The 17,916-nt window shown below is 42.5% G+C and overlaps 1 protein-coding gene across 4 annotated transcripts in view; it reads right to left on the bottom strand.

Annotated features, from left to right (window-relative positions):
* Positions 1–17,916, bottom strand: part of prkg1b (protein kinase cGMP-dependent 1b) — a 160,555-nt gene that overhangs the window by 83,871 nt on the left and 58,768 nt on the right. For all 4 annotated transcript variants that reach the window (XM_014179311.3, XM_014179313.3, XM_014179310.3 and 1 more), the window contains exon 3: positions 4,069–4,182. In XM_014179311.3, coding sequence (XP_014034786.1) covers positions 4,069–4,182 — 114 coding nt within the window. The remainder of the gene's footprint in view (positions 1–4,068; positions 4,183–17,916) is intronic.

The following is a 17,916-nucleotide window of genomic DNA, read 5'->3' as shown; positions in this document are numbered from 1 at the left end:
GCAGGAATGTCCACCAGAGCTGTTGCCAGAGAATTTAATGTTAATTTCTCCACCATTAGCTGCCTCCAATGTTGTTTTAGAGAATTTGGCAGTGTGTTCAACCAGCCTCACAACCGCAGACCACAGCCCAGGACCTCCACATCTGGTTTCTTCACCTGTGGGATCAGCTGGCGGAGGCGGAGGGGGAGGGGGGGGGGGGGGTGCTGAGGTGTATTTCTCTCTGTAATAAAGCCCTTTTGTGGGGAAAAACTAAGTCTGATTGGCTGTTGCCTGGCTCTCAAGTGGGTAAGCCTATGCCCTCCCAGACCCACCTATGGCTGGGATCCCTGCCCAGTCATGTGAAATCCATACATTAGGGCCTAATGAATTCATTTCAATTGACTGATTTCCTTATATGAACTATAACTCAGTAAAATCGTCGAAAATGTTGCATGTTGTGTTTATATTTTTGTTCAGTATATATTATAGTAAGAAGAATATAATTGAGCTTAGCTGAATAAAATTGCAAATATATTTTCCCCATTCTCGAGCGAGAGTGCACGCATATAAAGTGACTATGTTGAGCGTAAAATGTATCATTTGAAACAGGTCCTATACACTAGATATAGAGTCGTTTGGCAACTTTAGTTGTGAATGATACAAACCTTAGAATCAAAACATATATGGGCTGCATGATGCGACTATTATCTATTGATGATTTCAGAAAGTCGGGGAAAAAAGTACCTTGTCTCAGGCTATATATAAGTTGTTCTCTCATAAAGTGATCATATTTTCACCCATCAGACTATTCTCAATTTAATCTTGTCTTTACTAAAATGTAACATTTGTTTTGATTTAAAATGGCCCATTATCAAATGGGCAGGAACGGGCGCAAGACAAAAAAATACATGTCATCCGTATGCACTGGAATAGCGAATGGAGAACACTTTCCCGCCAGTACGTTTTTCACTCACGTCAGGTAGGCTACTCCAGTCATTTCGCTGTGCAACAGGTGAGAAGAGTTTTAAAAATACATACTGTTTTGATGATAAGTGTTTGATGCGATTTTCGATAGCGTTCACATTGATGTCAGAGTGGTTAGAGGGACAATAGAGCCCTGAGTACCAAACCATTAGCAACCTGATGATTGTTAGTGAGTTGGTACAACTAACGCATGCCCAGAGTGCACAGGAGGAGATCACCGTGACTCAATGGTCACGTAGAATTTTACTGAGGTCATGACTCATGACTGCTGGTGTGGCGGTAACACGGTCACCGCAACAGCCCTAGCCAGTAGGCTTTTAGTACATAACTGCCAGTCTCACAAGCTCACAGAAAGCCAATACTAAGTCCACTATGTCCACAGCATGCTACAAAGCTAAACAGTCCACTGAAGTAGATCTAAACCATGGCAACAACATAAATGCAGAAAGCAATGTCTCTATCAACCTTCAACTTCGGGAAAAATATAAAGCATCAGATGAGTGGTTTATTATATTTCCCTGCAGCAACCATTTACCTTGAGTTATAGGCAGGAGCCCTAAGGTAGTTTTAATGAAGCAATATGATTGGCTGTGCCTGCTCTTTGTGGTTATTAGCGGCATACAAGGGGGTGAAACGCGTTTTCTCCCAGGACTCAGTATAAATAGTCAGGCTAGAGATGTCTCTATGGCAACAAGCTATTCAGCCAACATAACACCTGAATGAAAACGAGAGAGAGGGACAATACAGCACCCTCCAAAAAACAGACAGCCCCTCTTAATACTGGTAATGAGTTTATGTGTGAAAACATACAGGGGTGCAACTTTTGTTTTAAGTGGGGAGGACATTATTATATATATTTTTTTTATCCAGTCGGATAAACACTCCGAATAGCCTACCCGACCGCTCGGAAGCATCCACATGGTCCTAAAGCACACCGTTGCGTAGTTTTGTATCACATTCCGATAATAAAACTGGGGGGGGGCAAAAATGCGATTTCAGAATGTGGGGGGGGGGGCTTATCCCCCCCATCCCCAGTGAAAGTTGCACCCCTGAAAATATATAATAGAAATAGAGAGAGAGGGGGATCACCTTATGCTAACACTCCGACAACACAGCAGAAGAGAGTGGACAGACATGTTGCTGGTGAAAAATGCTGAACGGCTGCCATGTCAACTGGCTGCCAATACCTATAGATGTGGGTGTCCCATTACTTTGAAACACATTACTGTTTCACTGCATGAAAATAATCCCATGAAAATATAAGTATACTAACAGATGGCTGATACATTGGAGAAGAGTGATATAGAGAGGTCTGTCATTGACTCCTAGGGGTTCTTCTTTCTGTACATTCAAGGCAAAGCGTTTCAGGCTCTGGCCAGTCCAGCTTTGAAAGTACAGAAAGCTCTTTCTCCAATAGCAGCCCTTTTCAGTCACATACTATATCACTTTTTTTTCTTTGACGCTGTATAGGACCTGTCATATTTCTAAAGACATCGGTGACAACTGTTATCGTGAAGGACTGAGATCTTCTCACAAACAGCTAGATTTGTCCCAGAAGGATCCTAGACATCAGAACTATTATGACCCCATTACATTGTTGCAATCCTAATGATGTACTGCTCCTATTACCACAGTCAGTGAATGAAAGACGGAATCTAAGTCTAAGCAAGTACCATCCCGGCTCAATTTAAAAAATGTCGTAAACAAATTAATTGATAACGCTGCTTCATTTTACAGTAATTGATTGTTTAATTAATCTCTTCATTTATTTTAGAAAAACACAGTAATGGTGTTTGCGTGACTCTCTGTAGAGACAACCATTAGTTCAGAGCGAATGCTCATTACACCTATAGCTGTAACCAGGCACACTTTTGTTGGCAGACTCATCAAACTGCACGTGGGGGAAGCTTTTGACGTGTTTCAGAGGAAAAGAAACAAAGTTACTTTTTTACACATTATTTGTGGCTAAAGATACTGTGCATAATGTGTGTCCTTTGAAAGAATCAATGTAGCTAGAATCCATAAAAGCTAAATGAATGAGGATTTGAGCAGATTTTGACATGTTGTCTCAGCTAGACTGACTCATTGGGCTATTTACACAAAATCATCTTCTCTTTTTGAAAGTATGAACAACGTCGAGAAAAAAAACATGTTGAAATATTTGTGATGATCTGTGTGTGTGCGTGTGGGCAGGTGGGTTGTGTGGTTACACAGACCTAAATGAACGCTTGAGTGTGTGTATTCACTACGCTCTAAACCTTCCCTGAAAAACTAGATTTGATTTCTAAAAACAATTGAAATGGATGCTGTGCATGAAATAGTCTAATCAGATTTGTTTTCATCAACAGCTGCTACTCTTACCATTTACATTGGCTTCAGAGCAACAGAAATATACAGCTGTCACTACAAGGAACTATGGACATGACAAGATAATGGCTACATTTGCTTTTGGTCATGTTTCCAGGCTAATCTGACTTTACTTATGTCAAAAGAAATTGATTTGCCTAAAGGTGCTCTATAAAAATAAATATGCCGAACAGCAATCCCAGGTACACCCTCCTTTTTAAATGATTAATCAAAGTGTAAAAATAGAAAGTGAATCTCCTCAAGGTAGACATGTTAATCTGTATGTGTGCTTAAGTTCTCTCTCTGTGTTTGACAAAAGCAGAAATGTAACCTTCAAAGCACAACAAACTACTGAGAGGCTGTTATCAGTATCTGGGAGGTAGAATTAGACAAATCGACCAGTGTGTTCACCTGGAATTAGTTTATAAGAGGGGGAAGAATTTGTCCGATTCCATGCCGTGTGGATATTCATCATTGATTCAAACAAAGCTCAGAGAATGAAAATGTGTACTTTACATGTTAATCGCCTCAGCTCAACTCACTGCTGCTGAAAGGCCAGTAAATTTGATTTACTAAGGTTGGATAGGGATTTCTTTCTTACCTTCTGAAAATAACATGTGCAAATGCTTAGTATATCAGGTCCAGGGTGTATATGGCAGATAAGCCTGTGGACAGTTATGGTCTAGCTTATAACTGAACTCAACTATGGTGTGGAGTGCTTGGGCGACCCACTGCCTCCATTATACTGGTCAGACTTACTTTTGACGGTGGCCGTCCTGGTGCAGTTGTAGAGGATGGCCAGCTCCCCAAACACCTTCCCAGGACCCATGGTGCACAGCTTCATGCTCTCCTTTGTCACCTCCACCTTCCCATCTGCAAGGAAAAACGACAGAGCAGAGCACACTTTTTCATTTCCACCGCTGATGCACGGTTCGTGAAAGTGAGCATGACAAGCTGGAAATGTCACCGTGCTGCTCCGTGCTGCTGTTGCCCAGATTGGGGAGAAGTCAAAGCTAATGCACTACAATAAAATTCTAAATGCATTACTTAAATGGGACATGAGAGAGGGATCACAGCAGAATGGTATGCAGACTCCACAATAACGGGCTCAGCGGAAAAATGGGACACTGGCTAGGAGAAAAATATAGGGGAAAGGGAATAACAAAACAGACATTAGTTTTAAGTCATTACGAAGTGACAGATGGGGGAGATTGAAAGTATTGCTGGAACGTGAGGGAATGAATGTCGCTGAATGTCCAGCAGAGACCTGCAGGCTCCAAAATCCCCATCTCTGCATTGATGTATCTGATTCTGGCAAGTGGGCGATTCACCAAGCAGCAACAACTCACAGTTTACAGACTGCCGCCAGATGAAGGACTGCCATTCTCTAATCAGAACAGATTGGTCATTCCCCTGGGGTGGTTCCCGATAGTGCTGGAACTTAAGCGTTTGAACAATAGGTGTAACATGCATTTACCAAAATGCCACGTAGTGAGAACGTTTTCTAAGTGCGTCATTGGAGCATATGTCAATACTGATCCACTTTTAGAAATAAGGGTACGGTTAGGGTACGGTATTGTTCCCTGGGGTCCAAAAATATTAAAATGCACATAATGTACCTTCAAAGGTACACATAATTATCTCACATAGTACTGTTCAGTACCTTTTAGGGTACGTGGGCGGATAAAGAATATAATGGTACATTTTCTTACCCAATATTTTGAATCTAAAAAAAAAAGTACAATAATCACATTCTCACTCTCAAAACAAGGGGTAAGGTGTGAAGGTACATTTCTGTTTCTCAGGGTACAAACATATTTTGTGTACCCTCAATACCCACCATAAGGTACAATGATGAATTTTTGCATCTAAACGGAACTAACGGCTTTATCATTGGGGTGGTACCCTAAAAAGGCATATTTGCACCATAATCAATATCATTATCATATTTCCCAGCATGCTCTACTTCAGGTTCAATTTTTTTCTTATTGTATTTCATATTTGTGTTTTTGCATGTTATTTGGTTGATTAATCTTATGCTCCACAAAGATAAATAACATACATTTTTCTAAACTAATCCAATCAATGAGTTATATTTGTTCCATCCGTGACAGTTGTTCCAGTTTAAACGGCTTAGATAGTCTCATCACAAAGTTCCTTGCCCTGGCAGTCATTATGAATAAATAAAAATTCCAACTGTTGAATATCCTAATTCTGTCTGGATTCCAATAGGAATTACACATCACTTTGCAAGCCAGCATAATGGGACTGCTTGTAGGGTTGCAAAATCATGTTTGGAAGATTCTTGGAAATGGGAGGGAAACTTTGACATTGTGGGGTATTGTGTGTAGACCAGTGACAAAATATCTCAATTTAATCAATTTCAAATTCAGGTGGTAACACAACAAAATGTGGAAAAAGTCAAGCGGTGAGAATACTTTCTGAAGGCACTGTATTTCATACCATTCCACCAATTCCGATCCATTTTTCACCACGAGCCCATCCTCCCAAATTAAGGTATCACCAACCTCCTGTGGTTTAACTTTTTTAGGATAGGGGGCAGCATTCGGAATTTTGAATGAAAAGCTTGCCCAAAGTAAACTGCCTGCTACTCAGGCCCAGAAGCTTGGATATGCATATAATTGGTAGATTTGGATAGAAAACACTCTATGTCTGTGCGTATAACAGACCTTATTTGGCAGGCAAAACCCTGAGGCCAAACCATCCAGGATTCTTTTTTTTTTTGAGGTGACAGTGTTTTCAATGGGTTTTCTATGTGGATCTAGATTTCTAAGGCACTTGCTTGCAGTTCCTATCACTTCCACTGGATGTCAACAGTCTTTAGAAATTGGTTGATGTTTTTCTTTTGAGTAATGAAGAAGTATGGCTGTTCAGAACAAGGGTCGAGTCTAGTGAACTGTTGTGGTTGGGGCGCACGACCTGAAAGCTCGCTCCACTTTCTTTTCGTCCGGTATTGAACACAATTTATCCCGTCTTAAATTGTATTGATTATTTACGTAAAAAAATACCTAAAGTTGTATTAGGAAAGTTGTTTGAAATGTTTGGATCAAGATTACAGATAACTTATTCAATATTTTGTAGTCATGTTGCGCGAGTTGGAACCGGTGTTTTCTGAATCAAACGCACCAAATAAATGGACATTTTGGAGATATAACGACGGAATTTATTGAACATAAGGACCATTTATGATGTTTATGGGACATATTGGAGTGCCAACAGAAGAAGATCTTCAAAGGTAAGGCATGAATTATATCGTTATTTTTTGTGTCGCGCCTGGCGGGTTGAATTATGACTGTCATGTGTTTGTTTGATGGGGTGCTGTCCTCAGATAATAGCATGGTTTGCTTTCGCCGTAAAGGCTTTTTGAAATCTGACATGGTGGCTAGATTAACAAGACGTTAAGCTTTAATTTGGTGTATTGCACTTGTTAATGTATGAAAGTTAATATTTCTAATAATTTATTTGTGAATTTTGCTCTCTGCCATTTCACCGGATGTTGTGGAAACGTTCCGCTAGCGGAACCCCGAGCCGTATTAAGCTACATATTTTCTTACCTCTACTCTCTCTTATCTCTTGTTTTACACCTTCTTACCTTTTCTTTTTATGTACATTTTACAATCCTGCTTTCCATTGTGTTCACTGAACACCATACATTTGCGAAATAACTTGAGCCTTTCCTTCTAAAAGCACCTCTGGTGTTTTTGATTAGAGGCCAGGGCAGATAAAAACAAAGGCAAAACACTGTTGATGTGGTTTGATGGTACCCTGTGGCGCACTGACTACAGCTGTGTGAAATTGATCTAAACATTGGATCTAGTCAAACGCAGTGTGGAACTGAACCAAATGGTGACAGCATCAACAGCCTCTCTTCCATCTAAGGCTTCTGGAGGGAGAATTCTTCTCCAGCACTGTTGGCAGCTCCTTTATCAGCTGGAGAATGAAATGTACACATATCTACTCCCTTCAAACAAGTTCTGATTTTATCTTGACTGTTCCGTAATTCACCTTCCAAAAACAAAATCTGAAAATGGGCCATAAGAATATACTGGGGTTTTAAGATGACAGCACTAACACCTGCAAAAAGTAATGGCCTTCACACACACGGAGCGAGTTATCTCACTCTGCCAGCCCACCATCTTTCCCAACACTTGTATTAGATATCCATCATCCCCTGACAGCTTTATCTGTGATGGAGTGGCAGCACAATAAGATAAACGGGATGGAGGACATGGAGGACAATAGGATACAGTGTTTATCTCAGAGTCACGTTTGCATTTAAGTCCATGCGGCATGAAGGCAGGGCATCATGATGTTCTGTATCAGTCATCATTGTATTTCCTTCCAGAAAAGCATGGGATTCATTTCCATCTCAGGAAAGTCTGTTTAACTGTGTAACATCATGAAAGGCATAAATAAGAGCAGACACAATCTGCCTCTAGTAGACAATAGCCAAATCGACTAGATAGGTATTTTAATCAAACTGGTCTTCTGTCACTGAATCCTCCAAATAATACACCCATATAAATCAAATCGCTACTTCACTAGAGGGGACAATTGGCATAATAACCCCATGGGTATAGAAACTAGACATTTACAATGGGTACAATGGGTGTTAGTTGTTTAAAAGGAACTTGTTGAGATCTGTCTAACTCATTGTCCATGATCACTAATGGGATTAATACAGTATCAGTAGCAAAGTACCGCTATTCAGTACCTCTACTGTAAATCCAAAAACACAGAGTGAGAACACATTTAGTAGAGTCACTCATAAACAACCCTGGCAGCAATCTCAGTGAGAGTCTGGAGATGCTTTCACACAGGGGAAAGATTGCTCAGGGCATCCCGTAGCTCTGCAGTAAGACGAACCCCAGATAGATTCACACATGAAAGTGTCTGTCTGCTATATCTGGAGAGAGTTAATCTAGGAGCAACCATTGGATCGATGGCCCAGCCATTCATACTCTCAGTGTGCACTGCAGTCAGGCATATTGTACTCCTCCCGCCGCTCCTCACTCCCCCATCGCCAAAGACTAGATCTCTAGATGATATAGACCAATCACAGAGGAGATACTGGTGGGTGGGGTTATGGGGGACCACATTCTATTACCCCACATTACAATGCAGGTTTCATCTTGAAGGCTTTTATCAGTGGACTAACAGAGCCTCGGGGAGGGAGCCCCGGTAGATATGAGAGAAAATGAAACTGTCTTTGTGGTGTTGAGATGCTTTAATGTTCCATCCGTTGTGGTTATGCTTATAGCCTACCTATTCATGTGGGACAGTTAGCTAATAGGACCCCTGACTCCAGTCTGATTGAGAAATGAATCACTGTGGGTGGTCAGACTGTAGCAGCTAGGCTTAATGGTTTTATCCACCAAGGAGAGGCTCACATCGACCAAGCAGGAACCATTTCATGTTCTTAGAACCGCCCAAATATAGGACTATGACAAGAAGCATTTTACAACTCAGGAAGGATGAAGCCATAAATAGATCGAATCTGTTAACCAGAATTTGTTGGTCTGAATACTCTCTGACACATTGTTGAGGTGTTGCGTGAAACTAAAAGGGAAAGCTGAAATATACAGCAGAGTGAGATAATATCTGGATATGTGCCTGTTTTGCACACATGCAAACTACATCCAGCTCGATTCAAATGACGAACGCAGCAACAATGACCTAGTATAAGAGACAGCTATTGTATAGCAGGCGTCCAACAGCCCTGCTAAACGGGGTCAGTCTCCTGCCTGCAGCTCTGTGACTGCCAGGTGTCATGGCACACATTGGCAGCGCTACACACCTTCACAAGTCTTGTCAACCTCTTTGCTCCGGCTGTAATGAAGATGTAAGACCTCTGGCAGCCAGTGCCACTCGCAGGTGTCACCATACAAGGCCACGGAAGCCACGCCAATGGTGTGTCCACTGTTTAAATTGAATTCAGTTCAATACACTTTAGATTACAATGCGATTACAGAGCAATCACAGAAATAGAATGTGACGACCTGTTAAATGACATGTCAATAAGATGTTTCTCCTGAGTGTTACAGTGTTATTACACAGGTATTAAAGCAACTTCAAGCGTTACCGTGGTAATTGTTGAAGAGAAAACACCCACCAGGTCCCAACCGCTCACTGTGTGAGCAGCAAAAGTAAGCCAGCTCCCATGTGCCCTCTGATCTCTGTGTATAACAATCAGCTTACATTATGGTCAACGTTTAATCAACCATGTAATAACCACCATGTCAACACTCTCTTTTATTATCAGCCGATTCATTTGCTGTAGTGGTTGTAAATACCTAATATTCATTCGTTGGCGACATCCACCATGCTCTTTTTTTATCTGTTGAATCAATCCACATAATAGACTGTTGGTGTTGAAAAACCAGCAAATCAACCGGAGCACGATCTTGTTGGTGAGGCGACACACAGAGCGATAGTGTATTTGGGGATGTCATCTGCAATAAATCCTATGTGCGTAATGTTACCATAATTGCTTAGTCACTGACTGCAGCTGCCACAAACTCACACATCTATAATTTTCCTATAATTCCAACACTGACGCTAATGTCCCTGATTTCCATTTCAAGACCTTCATAGATATTGGCAGTGAAATGTAATCTGCATAGTCACTCTGCATGTATCCTCATTGGCATTGGTGCAATATCTGACAATAATCTGCCAATTACGTAAGTGTATGGGTTTGTTATTAATACATTTAATTACAGCATAATTTCCTCAACAGAAAATAAGATAGTCAGAGTTACACTACATGGCCAAATGTATGTGGACACGCTTCAAATTAGTGGATTCGGCTATTTCAGCCACACCCGTTGCTGACAGGTCAGTTCGCCAAATTTCTGCCCTGCTAGAGCCACCCCGGTCAACTGTAAGTGCTGTTATTATGAAGTAGAAACATCTAGGAGCAACAACGGCTCAGCCGCGAAGTGGTAGGCCACACAAGCTCACAGAACGGGACTGCTGAAGCGTGTAACACGTAAAAATTGTCTGTCCTCGGTTGCAACACTCACTACCGAGTTCCAAACTGCCTCTGGAAGCAACATCAGCACAAGAACTGTTCATGAAATGGGTTTCCAAAGCCTAGCAGCCACACACTAGCCTAAGATCCTCATGCACAATACCAAGCTTCGGCTGGAGTGGTGTAAAGCTTGCCGCCGTTGAACTCTGGAGCAGTAGAAACGTGTTCTCTGGAGTGATGAATCACGCTTCATCATCTGGCAGTCCGATGGACGAATCTGGAATTGGCGGATGCCAGGAGAACGCGACCTGCCCAAATGCATAGTGCAAACAGTAAAGTTTGGTGGAGGTGGAATAATGATCTAGGGCTGTTTTTCATGGTTCGAACTAAGCCCCTTAGTTCCAGTGAAGGGAAATCTTACAATGACTTTCTAGATAATTCTGTGCTTCCAACTTTGTAGCAACAGTTTCGGGAAGGCCCTTTCCTGTTTCAGCATGACAATGCCACCGTGCACAAAGCGAGGTCCATACAGAAATTGTTTGTCGAGATTGATGTGGAAGAATTTGACTGGCCTCCACAGAGCCTTGACATCTTTGGGAGGATTTGGAACGCCGACTGCGAGCCAGGCCAAATCGCTCTACATCAGTGCCCGACCTCACTAATGCTCTTGTAGCTGAATGGAAGCAAGTCCCCGCAGCAATGTTCCATCATCTAGTGGAAAGCCTTCCCAGAATTATAGAGGCTGTTATAGCAGCAAAGGAGGGACCAACTCCATATTAATGCCCATGACTTTGGAATAAGATATTCGACGAGCAGGTGTCCACATACTTTTGTAGTGCTGTTTTTGCAAATAAGCCTGGTGGCAAGGCTTATATGCCAGATGTTCAAAAGCCAAACATTTCAAATGTCACGTTCATCCCTTATTGTGAATGAGCCAAGTCAATAGTAAATTAACTTTGAGAATAATGGCATATATTCAAGCACAAATACACAACAACAGGGCAGCATAGAGTTAATTCTGGACAATTGTATGGCTACAATGAAATCCATTTACTGAACTTCCTCTCTGCAGCCAATAGGTCATTAAATCCACTCACAAAGCCGCCCCGTCTTCATTTACTGATTTGTGACTTGCCAAAGGGCAAAAAAAGAAGAAGCAAGTCAAGTAAACCTCCTGCTGTCAGGTAACTGGCTTCTTTCTCTATGTACCAAAGAGAAGAGCCATTTACAAAAGCTCTTCTTTGATGCTTTTGCTGTACAGTTACATTTATTTTCCTCTGTATCCACCTGTCTCTCCTTTAACCTCTGTCAGTAGCAGTGAGTGGGTAAAATCCCTGGGAAAACCAATTGGGAAGAAAAGCCATATTACAACCTATGTGTTGTGATAATTGCGTTGTTTGCTATATAACCTGTTAGTTCATATGCCTTGACACCGTGATACTGTATACAGTGCCTTCGGAAAGTATTCAGACCCCTTGATAATTTCTACATTTTGTTAGGTTACAGCCTTATTCTAAAATTGATTCAATTGTTTAATATCTGTCATGCTCTGACCTTAGAGAGCCTTTTTATTCTCTATTTTGGTTAGGTCAGGATGTGACTAGGGTGGGTTTTTGTATTTCTATGTTGGCCTGGTATGGTTCCCAATCAGAGACAGCTGTCTATCGTTGTCTCTGATTGGGGATCATATTTAGGCAGCCTTTTCCCACCTGTTTGTTGTGGGATCTTGTCTATGTATAGTTGCCTGCGAGCACTACATTGGCTGCACGTTTCGGTTTGTTCTTTATTGTTTTCTGTGTGTTTCACTCGAATAAAGATGATGAAACCATTCCACGCTGCACCTTGGTCCGATCATTACAACAACGTTCGTGACATCATCTATCTACACACAATACCCCATAATGACAATGCAAAAACAGGTTTTTAGAAAATTTTGCTAATTGATAAAAAAAAAAAAACAGAAATATCACATTTACTTAAGCATTCAGACCCTTTACTCAGTACTTTGTTGAAGCACTTTTGGCAGTAATTACAGGCTTGAGTCTTCTTGGCTATGACGCTACAAGCTTGGCACACATGTATTTGAGGAGTTTCTCCCATTCTTCTCTGCAGATCCTCTCAAGCGCTGTCAGGTTGGAGGGGGGAGCGTTGCTGCACAGCTATTTTCAGGTCTCTCCAGAGATGTTTGACTGGGTTCAAGTCTGAGCTCTGGCCGCTCAAGGACATTCAGAGACTCATCCCGAAGCCACTCCTGCTTTGTCTTGGCTGTGTGCTTAGGGTCGTTGTCCTGTTGGAAGGTGAACCTTCGCTCCAGTCTGAGGTCCTGAGTGCTCTGGAGCAGGTTTTCATCAAGTATGTCTCTGTACTTTGCTCCGTTCATCTTTCCCTGGATCCTGACTGGTCTCCCAGTTCCTGCCGCTGAAAAACATCCCCACAGAATGATGCTTCCACCACCATACTTCACCGTAGGGATGGGGCCAGGTTTCCTCCAGACGTGACGCTTGGCATTCAGGCCAAAGAGTTCAGTCTCGGTTTCATCAGACCAGAGAATCTTGTCTGGTCTGTACCTTTCCAAATCCTGTCCAATCAATTTAATTTTCCACAGGTGGACTCCAGTTAAGTTGTGGAAACATTTCAAGGATGATCAATGGAAACAGGATGCACCTGAGCTTAATTGTGAGTCTCATAGCAAAGGCTCTGAATACTTAGTTTGGACACACTTACTCATTCCAGGGTTTTCCTTTAACTTTACTATTTTCTACATTGTAGAATAATAGTGAAGACAGTAAAACTATGAAATAACACATATGGCATCGTGTAGTAACCAAAAAAGAGTTAAACAAATCGAAATATATTTTATATTTGAGATTCTTCCAAGTAACCACCCTTTGCCTTGATGACAGCTGTCGTGTCTGTGACCATCATGAAATGTGAAGACTGTTATTTTATCAAATCAATTCTCTATGTGTAATTATTATTACGTGATTAAACTAATCATGTAAACTTTAATTAAGTAGGAAGTCGAGGCACCACGGGAAAATGTTGATAGTAGGGATGCACGATATATCGGTGAACATATCGGAATCGGCCGATATTAGTAAAAATGACGACATCGGTATCGGCCCGATGTCTAGTTTAACGGTGATGTTCAAAACCGATGTCAAAGCTGACGTGCATACCTACTGTATATAACGTAGGTACATAAAGTAATGATGCCACGTAAAATTTTGCGCTACACGTGCAACACAGCATTCCTAACCTAGCCCACAATGTCTTCTGTGTGGATCGAGCAGTCAACAAGTCGAGCAGTCATTTGAAAGAGTAAGAACATTTCAGTAAGATAACTCAGGAGCCAAATCCATTAACGCCAAGATAATGGAATTCATTGCCGTTGCCAATCAACCGTTCTCTGTCGTGGCTGAGGTTGGCTTTCTCCAACTGGTCAAGCACCGGTACACACATCCCGCTCTCCCCCTCTACGAGAGAGAGTACACTGTAGAGCAGACCCACTGTAACCTGATCCTTCAGATCATCACAGGAGAGTTATGACACAGCTTTGCACAATCTTGGCATTCAGTCAACCAGGTTCATGAGGTAGTAACCTGGAATCCATTTCAACTAACAGGTGTGCCTTTCTTTCCTTCTTAATGCGTTTGAGACAATCAGTTGTGTTGTGACAAGGTAGGGGTGGTATACAGAAGATAGCCCTATTTGGTAAAAGATCAAGTCCATATTATGGAAAGAACAGCTCAAATAAGCAAAGAGAAACGACAATCCATAATTACTTTAAGACATGAATGTCAGTCAATCCAATGTCAAGAACTTTGAAAGTTTCTTCAAGTGCAGTCACAAAAACCATCAAGCCCTTTGATGAAACTGGCTCTCATGAGGACAGCCAAATGAAAGGAAGACCCAGTGATACCTCTGCTGCAGAGGATAAGTTCACTGTCCTCTGCACCTCAGACTGCACCTCAGATTGCAGCCCAAATAAATGCTTCACAGAGTTCAAGTAACAGACACATCTCAACACCAACTGTTCAGAGGAGACTGCATGAATCAGGCCTTCATTTTATTTTTATTTCACATTTATTTAACCAGGTAGGCTAGTTGAGAACAAGTTCTCATTTACAACTGCGACCTGGCCAAGATAAAGCAAAGCAGTTCAACACATACAACAACACAGAGTTACACATGGAATAAACAAACATACAGTCATTAATACAGTAGAAAAAGTCTATATACATTGTGTGCAAATGAGGTAAGATAAGGGAAGTAAGGCAATAAATAGGCCATGGTGGCGAATTAATTACAATATAGCAATTAAACACTGGAGTGATAGATGTGCATAAGATGAATGCGCAAGTAGAGATACTTGGGTGCAAAGGAGCAAAATAAATAAATAAATAAATACAGTATGGGGATGAGGTAGGTGGATGGGTTATTTACAGATGGGCTATGCACAGGTGCAGTGATCTGTGAGCTGCTCTGACAGCTGGTGCTGAAAGTTAGTGAGGGAGATATGAGTCTCCAGCTTCAGTGATTTTTGCAGTTTGTTCCAGTCTTTAGCAGCAGAGAACTGGAAGGAAAGGCGGCCAAAGGAGGAATTGGCTTTGGGGGTGACCAGTGAAATATACCTGCTGGAGCGCGTGCTACGGGTGGGTGCTGCTATGGTGACCAGTGAGCTGAGATAAGGCGGGGCTTTACCTAGCAAAAACTTGTAGATGACCTGGAGCCAGTGGGTTTGGTGACGAGTATGAAGTGAGGTCCAGCCAACGAGAGCGTACAGGTGCAGTGGTGGGTAGTATATGGGGCTTTGGTGACAAAACGGATGGCACTGTGATAGACTGCATCCAGTTTGTTGAGGAGAGTGTTGGAGGCTATTTTGTAAATGACATCGCCAAAATGGTCAGTTTTACGAGGGTATGTTTGGCAGCATGAGTGGCAGCATCTAGATTTAACTTTGGATTGGAGATGCTTAATGTGAGTCTGGAAGGAGAGTTTACAGTCTAACCAGACACCTAGCTATTTGTAGTTGTCCACATAGTCTAAGTCAGAACCGTCCAGAGTAGTGATGCTGGACGGGCAGGCAGGTGCGGGCAGCGATCGGTTGAAGAGCATGCATTTAGTTATACTTGCATTTAAAAGCAGATGGAGGCCACGGTTGTAATGGCATTGAAGCTCATCTGGAGGTTAGTTAACACAGTATCCAAAGAAGGGCCAGAAGTATACAGAATGGTGTCATCTGCGTAGAGGTGGATCAGAGAATCACCAGCAGCAAGAGCAACATCATTGATGTATACAGAGAAGAGAGTCAGCCCGAGAATTGACCGCGGCAGCTTTCCAATCTTTGGGAATCTCAGACAATACGAAAGAGAGGTTGAGCAGGCTAGTAATAGGGGTTGCAACAATTTCTGCAGATAATTTTAGAAAGAGAGGGTCCAGATTGTCTAGCCCGGATGATTTGTAGGGGTCCAGATTGTGTAGCTCTTTCAGAACATCAGCTATCTGGATTTGGGTGAAGGAGAAATGGGGGAGGCTTGGGCGAGTTGCTGTGGGGGGTGCAGGGCTGTTGACCGGGGTAGGGGTAGCCAGGTGGAAAGCATGGCCAGCCGTGGGAAAAATGCTTATTGAAATGTTCAATTATAGTGGATTTATTGGTGGTGACATTGTTTCCTAGCCTCAGTGCAGTGGGCAGGTGGGAGGAGGTGCTCTTATTCTCCATGGACTTTACAGTGTCCCAAAACTTTTTTGAGTTTGTGCTACAGGATGCAAATTTCTGTTTGAAAAAGCTAGCCTTTGCTTTCCTAACTGCCTGTGTATATTGGTTCTTAACTTCCCTGAAAAATTCCATATCACGGGGGCTATTCGATGCTAATGCAATACGCCACAGGATGTTTTTGTGCTGGTCAAGGGCAGTCAGGTCTGGAGTGAACCAAGGGCTATATCTGTTCCTGGTTATAAATGTTTTGAATGGGGCATGCTTATTTAAGATGGTGAGGAAGGGTTAAAGAATAACCAGGCATCCTCTACTGACAGGATGAGGTCAATATACTTCCAGGATACCCGGTCCACGTTGATTAGAAAGGCCTGCTCGCTGAAGTGTTTTAGGGAGCGTTTGACAGTGATGAGGGGTGGTCGTTTGACCGCAGACCCATTACAGATGCAGGCAATGAGGCAGTGATCGCTGAGATCTTGGTTGAAGACAGCAGAAGTGTATTTGGAGGGCAAGTTGGTTAGGGTGATATCTATGAGGGTGCCCGTGTTTACGGATTTGGGGTTGGACCTGGTAGGTTCATTGATAATTTGTGTGAGATTGAGGGCATCATGCTTAGATTGTAGGACGGCCGGGGTGTTAAGCATGTCCCAGTTTAGGTCACCTAGCAGCACGAGCTCTGAAGATAGATGGGGGGCAATCAATTCACATATGGTGTCTAGGGCACAGCTGGGGGCAGAGGGTGGTCTATAGCAAGCGGCAACAGTGAGAGACTTGTTTCTGGAAAGGTGAATTTTTAAAAGTAGAAGCTCAAATTTTTTGGGTACAGACCAGGATAGTAAGACAGAACTCTGCAGGCGATCTCTGCAGTAGATTGCAACTCCACCCACTTTGGCAGTTCTATCTTGTCGGAAAATATTATAGTTGGGGATGGAAATTTCAGGGGTTTTGCTGGTCTTCTTAAGCAAGGATTCAGACACGGCTAGGACATCCGGGTTGGCAGAATGTGCTAAAGCAGTGAATAAAACAAACTTAGGGAGGAGACTTCTAATGTTAACATTCATGAAACCAAGGCTTTTACGCTTACAGAAGTCAACAAATGAGAGCACCTGGGGAATAGTAGTGGAGCTAGGCACTGCAGGGCCTGGATTAACCTCTACATCCCCAGAGGAACAGAGGAGGAGTAGGATAAGGGTACGGCTAAAGGCTATAAGAACTGGTCGTCTAGGACGTTCGGAACAGAGAGTAAAAGTAGCAGGTTTCTGGGCCCAATAGAATAGATTCAAGGCATAATGTACAGACAAAGGTATGGTAGGATGTGAAAAGGTATGGTACAGTGGAGGTAAACCTAGGCATTGAGTGATGAGAGAGATATTGTCTCTAGAAACATCATTTAAACCAGGTGACGTCACTGCATGTGTGGGTGGTGGAACTAAAGGGTTAGCTTAGGCATATTGAGCAGGGCTAGAGGCTCTACAGTGAAATAAGACAATAATCACTAACCAGAACAGCAATGGACAAGGCATATTGACATTAGGGAGAGGCATGCGTAGCCGAGTGATCATAGGGGTCCAGTGAGTAATTAGGCTGGCTAGAGACACGGCGATTCAGACAGCTAGCGGTCCGGGGCTAGGAAGCTTGCAGAAGGGCCTTTCATTGTGGAATTGCTGCAAAGAAACCCCTACTAAAGGACACCAATAAGAAGAAGAGACTTCCTTGGGCCAAGAAACAAGAGCAATGGACTTTAGACCGGTGGCAATCGGTCCTTTGGTCTGATGAGCCCAAATTTGAGATTTTGGTTCCAACCGTTATGTCTTTGTGAGATGCAGAGTAGGTAAACAGATGATCTCCGCATGTGTGGTTTCCACTGTGAAGCATGGAGGAGGAGGTGTGATGTTGT

This window comes from Salmo salar, chromosome 28, assembly GCF_965601325.2.
Source record: "Salmo salar chromosome 28, fSalSal1, whole genome shotgun sequence".
NCBI lineage: Eukaryota > Metazoa > Chordata > Actinopteri > Salmoniformes > Salmonidae > Salmo > Salmo salar.
Note: the sequence above shows the minus strand (reverse complement) of the source record. Positions and strands in the feature narration are given on the sequence as shown.